The 13,841-nt window shown below is 40.9% G+C and overlaps 3 protein-coding genes across 6 annotated transcripts in view; 2 read left to right on the forward strand and 1 right to left on the reverse strand.

The window, feature by feature from the left end:
- Window positions 1-4,663: 4,663 nt before the first annotated feature.
- Window positions 4,664-12,481, forward strand: LOC126615405 (uncharacterized). Of its 2 annotated transcripts, XM_050283225.1 has the most exons (3): window positions 4,664-4,804; window positions 5,007-6,934; window positions 12,065-12,481. In XM_050283225.1, exons 2-3 carry the CDS (start codon window positions 5,014-5,016, stop codon window positions 12,439-12,441), a joined length of 2,298 nt encoding a protein of 765 aa, XP_050139182.1. In that variant the 5' UTR covers window positions 4,664-4,804; window positions 5,007-5,013; the 3' UTR covers window positions 12,442-12,481. The 2 variants fall into 2 exon arrangements, with proteins under 2 accessions (XP_050139182.1, XP_050139181.1); XM_050283224.1 differs by lacking the exon at window positions 12,065-12,481 and having other exon boundaries at window positions 5,007-7,352.
- On the forward strand, window positions 8,777-9,644 carry LOC126615419 (17.6 kDa class I heat shock protein-like). The gene has a single exon (XM_050283250.1). The coding sequence runs from the start codon at window positions 8,889-8,891 to the stop codon at window positions 9,339-9,341; it is 453 nt and encodes a 150-aa protein (XP_050139207.1). The 5' UTR covers window positions 8,777-8,888; the 3' UTR covers window positions 9,342-9,644.
- The window catches only part of LOC126615409 (UDP-glycosyltransferase 76E2-like), a 45,355-nt gene continuing 41,349 nt past the window's right edge, over window positions 9,836-13,841 (reverse strand). The window contains exons 1-2 of one of the 3 annotated variants that reach the window (XM_050283233.1): window positions 10,952-12,071; window positions 9,836-10,824 (exon numbers count right to left, since the gene is read on the reverse strand). In XM_050283233.1, coding sequence (XP_050139190.1) covers window positions 9,950-10,824; window positions 10,952-11,432 — 1,356 coding nt within the window. In that variant the 5' untranslated portion in view covers window positions 11,433-12,071 and the 3' untranslated portion in view covers window positions 9,836-9,949. Of the gene's footprint in view, window positions 10,825-10,951; window positions 12,072-13,841 lie in introns of those variants that run through there. The other 2 variants (XM_050283232.1, XM_050283231.1) reach the window with 2 other exon arrangements.

Consider the following 13,841-nt stretch of genomic DNA (forward strand, 5'->3'; position numbering starts at 1 on the left):
GTCGGAGGGGCCAGACATTTTCAAAGGTGTTGAAGAGAGAAGAGGTCGGACAAATCAAGATCTTAGAAGTGCAAGAATGGAGCTTCTACTGGTGGATATTCAAGTGTGCTTTGGAACTTAATGTCAGCCCCTATAAAAATCTGCACTCGACGAAGCTTCAGAAATCGAAGAGGCGCCTGCTCAGAAATCGAAGAGGCGTTTGCTTTCTCAAAAGCTAGGCTGCTCAGAAACCACGAGGGTCGATCTCAGAAATCGAAGAGGCGTTTGCTTTCTCAAAAGCTGGGCTGCTCAAAGACCACGAAGGCCGATCTCAGAAATCGAAGAGGCTTGCTTTCTCAAAAGCTGGGCTGCTTATAGACCACGAGGGCCGATCTCAGAAATCGAAGAGGAACCTACTTTTTCAGCCTTGTCAGCACCTGTCACACGCACACTCAGCTTTGCAGAAATTATAGGCATTCTGTCGAAGATTTCTGGCGAAGTAGAAAGCACATGAATCGTACTGTTCAATCACCCACTTCCCACACGCAACAGTAACTCATGGGTACCACAGATAACTTTGCCAAAGTTCTCTGACAAAGTTGAGACACGTGAAGCTTGCAGCTCCCGCTACATCGCTCTGACCAAGAAGGGTAAAAAAATTGCAAAGAAACAACACTAACAAAGTTTAGACACATAAATTTTGAAGGTCTAGCTACCATATTATTACCCACAAGGGTAAAGGAACAGTACCACTGCTGGATAATTGGAAAGTCCCGGTGTGTCAACCTCTGTGCTTCGTGGCAAGGTAGACTAGCAAACATGCCCAACCTTTACTTACATTCGAGAAAACACTCCCAACAGGATTGCTTGCTCCAAAATCGAAGAGACACCGCCCTCCGAATCTCGAGAGCCAGACTCCCAACATGATTACTTTCTCAAAAATCAAAGAGAGGGTAAAGGAACAGTACCACTGCTGGATAATTGGAAAGTCCCTGTGTGTCAACCTTTGTGCTTCGTGGCAAGGTAGACTAGCAAACATGCCCAACCTTTACTCACATTCGAGAAAACACTCCCAACAAGATTGCTTGCTCCAAAATCGAAGAGGCACCGCCCTCCGAATCTCGAGAGCCAGACTCCCAACATGATTACTTTCTCAAAAATCGAAGAGAGGGTAAAGGAACAGTACCACTGCTGGATAATTGGAAAGTCCCTGTGTGTCAACCTCTGTGCTTCGTGGCAAGGTAGACTAGCAAACATGCCCAACCTTTACTCACATTAGAGAAAACACTCCCAACAAGATTGCTTGCTCCAAAATCGAAGAGGCACCGCTCTCCGAATCTCGAGAGCCAGACTCCCAACATGATTACTTTCTCAAAAATCGAAGAGACACCGCTCTCCAAATCTCGAGAGCCAGACCCCCAGCATGATTGCTTTCTTAAAAATCGAAGAGGCATCGTTCTCCGAATCTCGAGAGCCAGATCCCCGACAGGATTGCTTGTTCGAAAACCGAAGAGGCACCACTTTCCCAACTTCAAGAGCTGGATCTCCTTGGATAAAGCTTGTCTGTAATCTTCACACGCAACATCAGCTTTCCAGATACCACATACCACTTTTTCAAAGTGCTCTGACAGAGTTAAAACATGTGAAGCTGGCAGATCCCACTACCGTGCTATGACCAAGCAGGGTAAAGGAATAACATTATTACTTGATGTTAGGGAGACTCCTATATATGTCGACCTCCATCCCTAACGGACAGGCAGACCTGCAAAAATGCTCAACCCTTTCTCTTATCTGATAGGGCACTCCCAACGAAACCTTTCGAAATATTCAGCTTTCTTTCCCCCCGATAATACCTCTGTAAACAAGCTATACTAGAGCAAGAATATCTCATATCATCAGGGTTAAAAGCAAGAGTATCCCATATCATGCTTTTTCCCTGTCTTTTCCTTTGGCCTTGTTCTTACCTGCAAGACAAGGAGAAAGAAAGCAATCAGTCAGCACTTGGAATCAAGCTTCCAGCCAGGAACTGACTGCCTGGAACCCCTTACCTGATTACTTACCTGGCATTACTCTCGAGTACTCATCTTCAACATCTTATGCTTCCAGGGAAGATACCGCATCTGCCTGAGGAACATATAGGGCAAGTGAGAAGGATACAAGGAAGCATGTGGAGACAAGCGTAACAGCACACGTGCCGATACATCCACTACTCTGTCAAAAGCAAAAGTATCCCATATCAGCAGGGTCGAACGTACTCTAGATTTGATGGACTTGTTTTGACCCTCAAATTCTTCAGTTGGCCTTATACTCTGGAGGAAACCAGAAAACCCTCCAGCCCGGTTCAAGAATAAGCCTGTGGAAAGTTACTTCTTCAAAAGCAAAAGTATCCCATATCATCTCTTCTCATTTTTCTTCTCTTTATCCTTCATGCTGCCTGCAAGATAGGGAGAATGTGAACAATCAGCCGGAGCTCTGATTGCTTACCTTGTCTGTCACCTCTTTCAGCAGATCCCCTAGCCCGGCGACTTGGGGGACTCCTACTACATGGTTTGTATCGCGCTTGACCAAGCCTGAAACTACAAGTAAGCTTCAAGTGAAATTGATACATTACCTTGTGCATCTCCACCAGTTACAGATACCACCCCTGGATGGAGGAAGAGTACTTCCAGAGAAGATGCCACATCTACCTATGAGACAGATAAGGCAAGTCAAGACGATACCACACTCCGGTACTTAGAAGTTTCGTGGTTGCGAGATCATTATCCCACAATATTTCCTAATGTCATTTGTACTAAATCATTCACTTGTACTCACTAAAGGAGAGCTTGAACCTATGTACTTATGTAAACCCTTCACAATTAATGAGAACTCCTCTATTCCGTGGACGTAGCTAATCTGGGTGAACCACGTACATCTTGTGTTTGCTTTCCTATTTTTATCCATTTATATACTTATCCACACTAATGACCGGAGCAATCTAGCGAAGATCACAAAAAGTGACCGTTTTCGCTACCTAGGATCTATCTTGCAAGAGAACGGAGAATTAGATGGAGATCTCAACCATAGAATACAAGCTGGATGGATAAAGTGTAAGAGTGCATTCGGCGTGTTGTGTGACCGTCGTAGGCCACTGAAGCTCAAGGGAAAATTTTATAGGACGGCAATAAGGCCAGCGATGTTGTATGGCACAGAATGTTGGGCGGTGAAGCATCAACACGTACACAAAATGGGTGTAGCGGAGATGAGGATGCTTCGTGGGATGTATGAGCACACGAGAAAGGATAAGATTGGGAATGAGGATATCCGAGGTAAAGTAGGAATAGCCAAAATTGAAGGAAATATGAGAGAAAATCGGTTCCGGTGGTTTGGACATGTGCAAAGAAGGCCTACTGACGCTCCGGTTCGAAAATGTGACTACGGGACATAGGTTCAGGGCCGAAGGGGTAGAGGAAGACCTAGGAAAACTTTGGAAAAGACCCTAAGAAAAGACTTGAGTACTTGGATCTAACGGAGGACATGACACAAAACCGAGCGCAATGGCGTTCTAGGATTCATATAGCCGACCCCACTTAGTGGGAAAAGGCTTTGTTGTTGTTGTTGTTGTTTATTTTTTATGAAATGCTTAGACCCTTAACATTGGAACGCCAAGGGTTGGAATCCTGAATGCCACTGCTTTCAACCACAATTTTCACAACCATTGTTAACACAATCATCATCTACTACCATAGCAGGCGCCGTTGCTACCACATACATCCCACTACCACCACCACCACCACCATTACTATCAAACATGAATTTATAATTTTCTTTTGACATTTTAAATATCAAAACTAGACGTGTTTTCAGCGTTTTCGTTCTAAAAAATTATTTTCGAATTAAACTTCTTGATGCATTCTCCAATCATAAAAATGCAAAACCGTACTTGTCCTTTTTGTTTCACAGAATATTTTTTTTAGAGCAATTCCACCCCTAAAAAATGAGCTGGCCCAAAGTTCATTTAATCCACCCAAATGAATAGTAATTGACTGCAATGAACAATATAATAAAAAATAATTTTATTTTTAATTTTGGATAGAATTTTTAAACAATCTTGTCATGCCACTTGTCATTTTCTGAAAGTACAATTTTTGTGGAAGATGGTTAGGTATTTATATAAAAAAATTCGTTTAATTTTTTTTTTTGTATTTTTAAACAATTTTTTATTAAGTTAAGTAATTTGAATCATTTGATTTAAAAAAGGTTGAAATCCAATAGCCTAAAAGTGGACACGTGGCCCACGTCAAGATTCTGACATTTTTTTTAATGCAGAAATGCGCGCCCACGCGCCCGTGTATCCCACGCGCCAACTGCAAAAAAAAAAAACTTGACCTGTGGCTCGGCATGACTTCAGATGAGCCGGTTCCTCCCTCAGTCCATTCTAGGCCGGCCTAGAAGCTGAGGTTGACTTTGGGCCAGCTTATTTTGCGGGGTGGGGGATTTTTGGGGGGCTAGGTTGTTTTCGGAGACTTTGGGCCAGCCTATTTGGGAGGGCTGGAGTTGATCTAACAATCTATTTCTAAAACCTTACCGGACGGACCCAATTATCTGATATATCAGATGGACTGAAAATACAAAAATGCCCTAAGGCCCGCCAGTAATCTTTTCTTTGCCCTTATTGAGTTATTTCCCTCCCCTTCTCGCTCACAGACGTCTGACGACTCAAAGCCCTTTCAGCTCTCTCACTTTCCCTCTCTCCTTCTCACTCTCAAATGTCGCCCTTTCTCGCTCATCCGCACGCCCAGTGATCTCTGAAGCATCAAGTTTTCTTCACTCAGTCTCAGCAGAGGTAAAAAGCCCCAATCTTTTTACCTTTTCTTCTCAGTAAATTTAATTCAATGGACTGTGTGTACTTTGCAGTAATTTAGAAAGATTTAATTTTTGTGGTATTTCTGTTTGTTTTGATGATAATTTCTGGAAGAGTTATTGGGATTTCAAAGAATTTCTGGTTTATATGATATGTTTGCTAATAGACCCAAATTTTGAAACAGAACCGCCATGGAAAGGTATTTCAAAAGAAAATCGTCTGATGAGTCGGTGGAGTCGTCATTGCCTCCGAAGGAGAACGATAAAAGCTCGAAACATGCTTGCGTTGAAATCAACTTGGAAGATCTCCCTGTTGATCCCGGACTGCGGACTCGAATTTGGGATTACCATCCCAATGTTCGAGAGCAAGTTCGAAGAGTTTATATACAAAAGGGTCCTTTCCAGCCTCGAGATCACGACTTCCCCCACAAGAATATTGGTGGTGGACCGAGAAGGTTTATTCCTGCTTGGTTTGATGAGTTTCCGACTTGGTTGGAATATAGTATAGCAAAAGACGCTGCTTATTGTCTGTGTTGTTATCTGTTTAAGCCAAATACGGGAGAGCAAGCGGGCGGTGATTGCTTTATTAGTAAAGGGTTTTCGAATTGGAAGAAGAAAGAAAGGTTGCAGGGTCACGTTGGAGGATGTAATAGCGCCCACAACCAAGCTTGGAGAACCTACGATGGTTTATTGAAGCAGAACCAAGCACGAAGGGAATATAAAACTCTTTTGGGTTTATCAATTGTTTGTATGAGGTTTCTTTTGCATCAAGGGCTTATATATTGCGGAGATGATGATGAATATGAAGGTTCAAACAACGAAGGTGTTTTTCTTGGACTCTGGAACTTCCAATGTGGTCGTCACGAGGAGTTAAAAGCTATCACATTGAGAAATCCCCCCTTAAGTCTGAAGTTGACTTCACCTGATACTCAGAAGGACATTATAACTGCTTTTTCAATGGAAATCATCAACGCAATAGCTAAAGATATTGGTGATTCGTATTTTTCCATTCTTATCGATGAGCTTCATGAAAAGTCTCCAATGAATCAATTGGCTATTGTTATACGCTTTGTGGATAAAGGTCATGTGATTGAGCGTTTTTTAGGCATTGTACAAGCCACTGATAATACTGCTGTCTCACGTAAGGTGGCTATTGATGATTTCTTTTCTACTCATGGATTAAGCATGTCAAAGCTACGGGGGCAAGGTTATGGTGGGACAAGTAATATGCTAGGTGAGTTGAATAGTCTTAAGACACTTATAATGAAGGAGAACGAGTATGCCTATTATGTTCATTGCTTTGCTCACGATCTTCATTCAACACTTATTGGTGTGGCAAAGGATCATTTTGAAATCTTTGGTCTCTTTACCTCGGTTGCTAATCTGGTGAATATTGTTGGGGCATTTGTTGAATGTCGTGATACTCTTCAGAAGAAACATGGTGCTTTGGTATCTGAAGCACTCAATACCAGTGATCTTCTAAGTGGACAAGGTCTGAATGAAGGCAGCTCAAAGTTTAAGAATTTAACAAGCGTGCTTACCATGTTCTCATCTGTGATAGATGTACTTGAGGTCATAGCAGATTTTGGATCAAAGACTGAGCAGAAATGTAAAGCAGAGGTTCTATTGGGTTCCCTCTGGTCCTTCGATTGTATTTTTAGTTTACATATGATGATAAATGTTTTGGGAATCACCGATGCTTTGTCACAGGCATTACAAAAAAAAGACCAGGATATCGTGAACGCCATTAACTTAGTCAGAAGATGTAAAGAAGAGCTGAAAATGATGAAGGAGAGTGGTTGGGATTCTTTACTCAATCAGGTTTTTTCTTTCTGTGACAAACATCAGATTAAAGTTCCTAACATGAATGACATGTTTCAAACTATAGGGATAAAAAAACCTCCTGTGGTAACAAACATGCATCATTATCGCGTTGACGTATTTTGTAATGTTATTGACATGCAACTTCAAGAGCTAAATATTCGTTTTGCTGAGTTGAATACTGAGTTGCTTCTTTGTGTGGCATGTTTGAATCCAAGCGATTCATTCTCTGCTTTTGACAAGAAAAATTTGATTCGGCTTGCTCAGTATTACCCAAATGACTTTTCTGCACCTGACTTGATGATACTTGAAGATCAGCTTAAGATGTACATTATGGACTTGCGCTCCAGCATTGAGTTTTCAGGATTGAATGGGATTGCGGATCTTGCACAGAAAATGGTTGAGACAAAAAAAGACAGTGTTTACCCATTAGTTTACTTGCTGTTGACATTGGCACTTATCTTACCAGTTGCAACTCCTACTGTAGAGAGGGCGTTTTGTGCTACAAGGATTGTGAAGAACCGGTTACTCAATCAAATGGAAGATCAAAGGACGGATGATAGTTGGATTGCATATATTGAGAAAGACATTCTTGATAGCATCGAAAATGAGATCATTATGCAACAATTTCAAAATATAAAAACTCGTCCATGGCAAATCTCATTGTAATGAATAGATATTTTTATTAATCAACGCTGATGTTTTTGTCATGTTATGAGCTTCAACCGTTTTTGTTTTTTTCTTATTTTGTCTGAAATATTGTCGGTACAGACCTATGGCTCTGCATCCCTTGAATTTGAACAGGTTCAAGGATGACTGCTTGCTCAAGCAGCAATGACTGCAGAACATTGGAATTACAGATTAGTGTCGAGAAGTAATGTATTTGAATGGCTGACCACTTTCTCGAATCTAGCTAGTGGATGACCATAGACTGCATTTCGCAGTTAGAATTTGCCATGATATATCATATTGTATCGGAAAATTATAGGGTGTTACAATTGAACTGAATTAGATCCTTTTTCGACTTGTAACTTGTCATTATTGTCAATTCTCCACTGATACGAAAATAGGCAACCCAGCTCAATTTACTTTTATTGGTTGAAGCACACTTTGTTTTGTTGAATAACACAATGTGCGTCTCTGCTTCTCTGTCTAGTTACTACTTTTGGCATTTGCTTCGATTTGTGAACTTCAAACTCGTATAGATTCAAATGTAAGGGGGTACTTACGTTAGACAAGCCACGACGTTGTTCAAGAATCAATTAGAAATGTTGTGGTTATAGGAATCTTCTGGTTTCCCTCAAGTACTAGTCCAAATGCTTCGATAACCATTCCGAAGGAGGATGCTGGGCTTTATTCTATCGGAGTTCCACTTCCGGGGGTCTTACTTATGGTTATAGGACTCTTCTGGTTTCCCTTGAGTACTAGCTAAAGGATATTTGCTCATATCGGTTGATGCCGTACAGAATCTAATGGGCAGATTGGCTGCAGAGTAGTAAAGCTTGTTACCGGTTAGCCTGAACAAGATACAATTCATATGGTTCTCTGCATTCTCAAATATAGCAGTAGAACAAACCAGCAGCATTTTACAAGTCATATTTTGGCAGCGCATTTGTGACGGCGAAATATGACTATATTGTAGTATCAAGTGCGTCTTTAGTCTTAATTCACATTTTGTTTTTGATTTGGATTCCTATTGAAAAAAGAAAAATTACAGGGTGGGTAACCAATCCAAGGTTCAAGACTGGACTGGACCCGACCCTTTGGTTCTCTAATTTTACACTGAAAGATGCACCGAACTAGAATGTATGTTCTAATTCGGTTTTTCAACCCACGACTCAAAAATAGCAAATCACGCCGAACTGAACCGGACGGTCTAGTTCGCCATTTAAGTCCGGTTTTCTGACCCCATTTCTCAACTCCCTCTGGATAGTAGTGATCAAATTGTTGGTATCATTACTGCTCCTTCCGATTCAGTCCGATTTTCTTTCTCAACTTCCCAACTTCCTCCGGTTCAGTCCGGTTTTCTGGCCCAACTTCTTGGTTTGTTTGATCAAATCTTAATGGATCATTTTGTTCCAGCCCAATGGCCTCCACGGCCCACCTAATTTCTAGAACCTGCGAGCTCCTTCCCCTCCCGCAACTTTGTCAGTACAGAAAACCACTAACAAGCTCTCTCGGCTCCTACTTCCACAACCATCCTCAAAGTTCCTCACTTTCCTCTCCTACTTTTTTTCCAGACAAAGATGTCGATCGTCCCAATCAACGAGCGGCGAGGCACCGACGACTTCGACAACCTCTCATCGGCCCTCGACCTGTGGGACCCATTCACGGATTTCCCATTCCGGGCATTTCCATTCCATTCCCCAATCTCCAACGTCTTCCGGGATTTCAATCCGTTTTCTTCCGTGAACTCCCGGCTCGACTGGAGAGAGACCCGAAACGCCCACGTCCTGACCGCGGCGCTGCCGGCGTTCGCCAACGAGGAAGTGCTCGTTTCGCTTGAGGACGAGCGAGTGCTCCAGATCAGCACCGACAGCGGCAGCTTCACGACGAGGATGAAGCTGCCGGACGACGCCAGGATCGAGGAGCTCAAGGCGTTCATGAGCAATGGAGTGCTCACTGTGACTGTTCCTAAGTTGGCGGCCGCCGCCGGCAGTCGTGATGTCAGGGTTATTGAAATTTCCGGCGATGATTGAAGTGATCGGGTGCACTTTCTGGGTAAATTAAGATAATGGGTAACCTCGTTTTGTGTCGGAATATGAAAAGTTTGTGTCTTTGTGTCATTGAAATGTACCACATAGGTGTGTGTTTGTGATGCTTTTAGCTGAAATTAATGTAATATGGAGTGTGGAACTTGATGTTAGTGTCATCTACTATGTATTCTTTTTGTTTGTTAATAAAACTCACTCCTACTGTCTTGTTTGTTCAGAATCATATAAGTTTACTTCTCTTGTATGTTTACAGTATGTTCTTAAGAAATTAATGATGAAATTTGCAAATGTGAGTTAGACTCGTTGATTATGGTAGTGAATTCGTTCTTTTGCAGCCAAGTTCAAATTCTTGTTCAAATTCTCATCGCCGTAAATTAGAGCAGTTTATAATATCGCACTTCCAAAAGAAAATATTGTTGATCCTTACATATGGTTGGCATATCACTGGGACTCCTTCAGAGATTTGTGTTACCAACTAATGCATTGCAATATATAGGACATTTTATTCAAAGGTGAGGACGGACTACAAAGGAATTCTTTCTTGCATCCATCTGCAGGAAACTTTATTCAAGGTTGTGGTAAAAAACACATAATTAAAGTGACATGATAAGTTCTACAAGCTTATTCAAGAATTCGTAGGAAGAACCGCCTTTCCTCAAAGAAACTTCTATTTTCTCCTTCAAATCCTTGGCCCTACCCCTCATCACGTCCCCATCAGCATCTACCATCAGTTTCCTGACAGCTCTCTCAATCTCTCCTCTCTCTAACTCATTGTCCAAATGTAGCCCTACTTTCCATACTAGGCTAACATACCTGGAATGCACCTTCTGATCGCCAAAAGACGGCAGGCATATCATTGGAATCCCTTCCGACAAACTCTCTAGGGTTGAGTTCCAACCGCAGTGACTCCAAAACCCTCCGATTGCGCGATGGGACAAAACTTTCCTCTGGGGTGCCCATTTTACAATGTAACCGCGTTCTCCAATCGCTTCTGTGAAACCTTTAGGCAATAGCTCCATCCAATTTGAACCACCTACTGAGCCAGGTCTGATCACCCATAAGAAAGGCTGCTTGCTGTTAGCCAATCCCCAAGCCATTTCGGCGAGCTCTTTCTCACTGATGGATGCTACACTTCCCAAGCTTACATAGATAACCGCGTTGTTAGATTGCTTGTCGAGCCACCCAATGCAGCTGGTGTCCTCTTCTAGTAAGCTACTAGAAGCTGCTGCTTCAATCTTGTGAAGAGGACCTATGGAGAAGATTGGAACTGGGCATTGTTGCTTGATCTGTGCTAGTGATGATTGTTCAAGACAATCAGTGGTGTTCCAAACGATTGCTGATGCTGTCCTCACATCGTGTGCATTACCGGCTAGTTCTGAGTACTTTTCTACTGTGTCGAAGTTGTTGGTGGGCAGATCCTTCAACCTGAGGTGATCAACATCGGGCAACGGACTCAGTGACTGAGAGTCTGCAATCCAACAGTGTTGTGTTCTTAGTTATAAGTAAGAAAAACGAACATCTGGGAATTAGAATAGCTTTGCAGAATGATAGACATAGATTTTACATTCTGATTAAGAAATATATATGGCACATACCTGGGAATGGGATGTGACCTTTTGAATGAAGCCGTAGGAGAGCAGTACGAGCTAGAAAATTGGTAACGCTGGTAGTTCGTAGCATGATGTTTGGGATGTTTAGATCCTTAGCTACAGCTTCAGTGAAGTACATAAGGTCATCATGGATAACGGAGGTGATTTTGTTCTCGGGTTCCTGTTCCATAACTTGAGTCAAGCGCTGTCGGAAACTCGCTGTGCAGTTGGCATTTATGGCCAGCAAAATGGCCACTGCATTCTCAGATGAGATCTCTTCAGCAGTCAAGCCATCTTGTATTGGAAAGAAGGTGAAATCCGGGTGGTTTGAAGGGTTGGGGGAGTTGAACTGGGTGTGAATAACAGTGATGGAAAAGCCCTTTGAGTGAAGGAAGGAACCCAGCTGAAGCATTGGATTTATGTGACCTTGGTATGGACATGGGACTAAGACCAACCTGGTACTCTGTGTTTTCTTTTCCATCTCCATCCTTCCCTCTTTCTCTTCTCTCTTAGAGAGAGACACACACACACCCCCAAAAGGTTACAGTGATTGGATTTCTAAATTTTTGACTGCTTCATTAAAACCCTTGGGAGTTTTTATAGAGGAGAGTTATTAAAAAAATCCTTTTTTACCTTCTGCATAAGCCTGTAAATTCAAGCTCTTGATTATTCTTTTATTTATTCAGTACAATGATTGAATGTAAAATATATATATACATCCCAATTTGCATCTCAGTATCACAAACTAATAACACAATGCCACAAATTTTAGCTTCTTCATATTACATTATATTATTGGCACAGAATAGCACACTGACGTATACGAGCACATATAGGCGGCAGCTATTAAGCTACCAGTTGCTTTGGCTACATCTTCCTGGATTAAAGCGGTAAGCGGTAACGGCTGATAATCTCATCTCTTGCAGAAGGGATTGATGACAATTGCAGATAAAATATCTTTGGTCTAAAATAATTTTGTTGTCATTGTCATATTGATGACAATTGCAGATAAAATATCTTTGGTCTAAAATAATTTGAATCCAAGCGATTCATTCTCTGCTTATGACAAGAAAAAGTTGATTCGGCTTGCTCAGTATTACCCAAATAACTTTTCTGCACTTGACTTGATGATACTTGAAGATCAGCTTAAGATGTACATTATGGCCTTGCGCTCCAGCATTGAGTTTTCAGGATTGAATGGGATTGCGGATCTTGCACAGAAAATGGTTGAGACAAAAAAAGACAGTGTTTACTCATTAGTTTACTTGCTGTTGACATTGGCACTTATCTTACCAGTTGCAACTCCTACTGTAGAGAGGGCGTTTTGTGCTGCGAGGATCGTGACGAACCGGTTACTCGATCAAATGGAAGATCAAAGGACGGATGATAGTTGGATTGCATATATTGAGAAAGACATTCTTGATAGTATCGAAAATGAGATCGTTATGCAACGATTTCAAAATATGAAAACTCGTCCATGGCAAATCTCATTGTAATGAATAGATATTTTATCAATCAACGCTGATGTTTTTGTCTTGTTATGAGCTTCAACTGTTTTTTTTTTCTTATTTTGTCTGAAATATTGTCAGTATAGACCTATGGCTCTGCTTCCCTTGAATTTGAACAGGTTGAAGCATGACTGCTTGCTCAAGAAGCAATGACTTCAGAACATTGGAATTACAGGTTAGTGTCGAGAAAGTAATGTATTTGAATGGCTGACCACTTTCTCGAATCTAGCTAGTGGATGACCATAGACTGCATTTCACAGTTAAAATTTGCCATGATATATCATATTGTAACGGAAAATTATAGGGTGTTGATAGGAATTTTACCACACACGCAAATGGGTTAAAACTCCAATATTACTTGCAAGAATGACAAGGTTATTGTAGTATAAACGGATCTCGCAAGGTCGTTCTTCACAGCGATTATTAAATAATTTAAATCAAACCAAATTCCAATTGATTATTGTAAGATAGAAATTTAGATGATTGATTTTATGACCTACCAAAATTAAAACGAATTTAGCTAATAAAAATAAGACAATCTGCAATATTAAAGCTGAAAGAAAAAGAAATAGTTTTTAAAATATCAATTTATAAAAACACTAGGGTTCCACCATCACCTAGCAATTCTATGCATTTTTACCAATTACTTATGATCTACCCATGCCACCTTGAAGGTTAGGTTTTCCTAATTTATATTCTATTTGAAACCTCAAACATAGAATGTAAATTTAATATGCAATTCGTCTGGACGTTCGGATCAAATTTGAATATGAGACACTCATTATACTTTATGAAAACCCTTTGAAAAACCATGCAACCCTTAAGACGTGGTGTTCATCTTAAGTGAAATTACAATTATCAACCACAAGAAGCCAGCGCCAATTTCAGGGAACCTTCTGACCAAAATTGCATCAAATTACTTTTCTAAAGATCCTAATGGTGATAAGGCATTAAGACAATTAGATAGTTTTAATCACGGTGATTAATAATTCAAAGTGTGCATGCAATCAATCATAAGCAATTAAATAAAAATTACATATTCATGCTAAGGCTCAAGGCTTCGCTCTAGCAAAAGGAATTAGTTACGCATATTCATAATTAAAATCATAGAAAATATTATTAAGAAAAGGATTGAAAACCCCTTAAAGTAGAAAATCTCCAAGAACCCTAGCAATTACTCTCTATCTCCAAAATTGCATAAAGGAAAACGTAGAGAAATACTGTGGACGGCAAAGCAATATATGTTGCTATCCATCGCACAAACCCTAAAAACCAAGTCCTTTATTCCAACTACGAAACTAAGATAACTAAAATAAAATAGGAAACATAATCCTAAATTAAATGGTAAAATTCGCTTAAAATCTGGACAGCCATGTTCTGAACCCTTA

This window comes from Malus sylvestris, chromosome 3, assembly GCF_916048215.2.
Source record: "Malus sylvestris chromosome 3, drMalSylv7.2, whole genome shotgun sequence".
Lineage (NCBI taxonomy): Eukaryota > Viridiplantae > Streptophyta > Magnoliopsida > Rosales > Rosaceae > Malus > Malus sylvestris.

Coding starts and splice junctions, on each gene's coding strand:
- LOC126615419 (XM_050283250.1), top strand. CDS start 8,889: ATGTCGATCGTCCCAATCAACGAGCGGCGAGGCACCGACGACTTCGAC.
- LOC126615405 (XM_050283225.1), top strand. CDS start 5,014: ATGGAAAGGTATTTCAAAAGAAAATCGTCTGATGAGTCGGTGGAGTCG. Junction 6,935..12,064: donor CCCAAATGACTTTTCTGCAC/CTGACTTGATGA, acceptor ACTTTTCTGCAC/TTGACTTGATGATACTTGAA.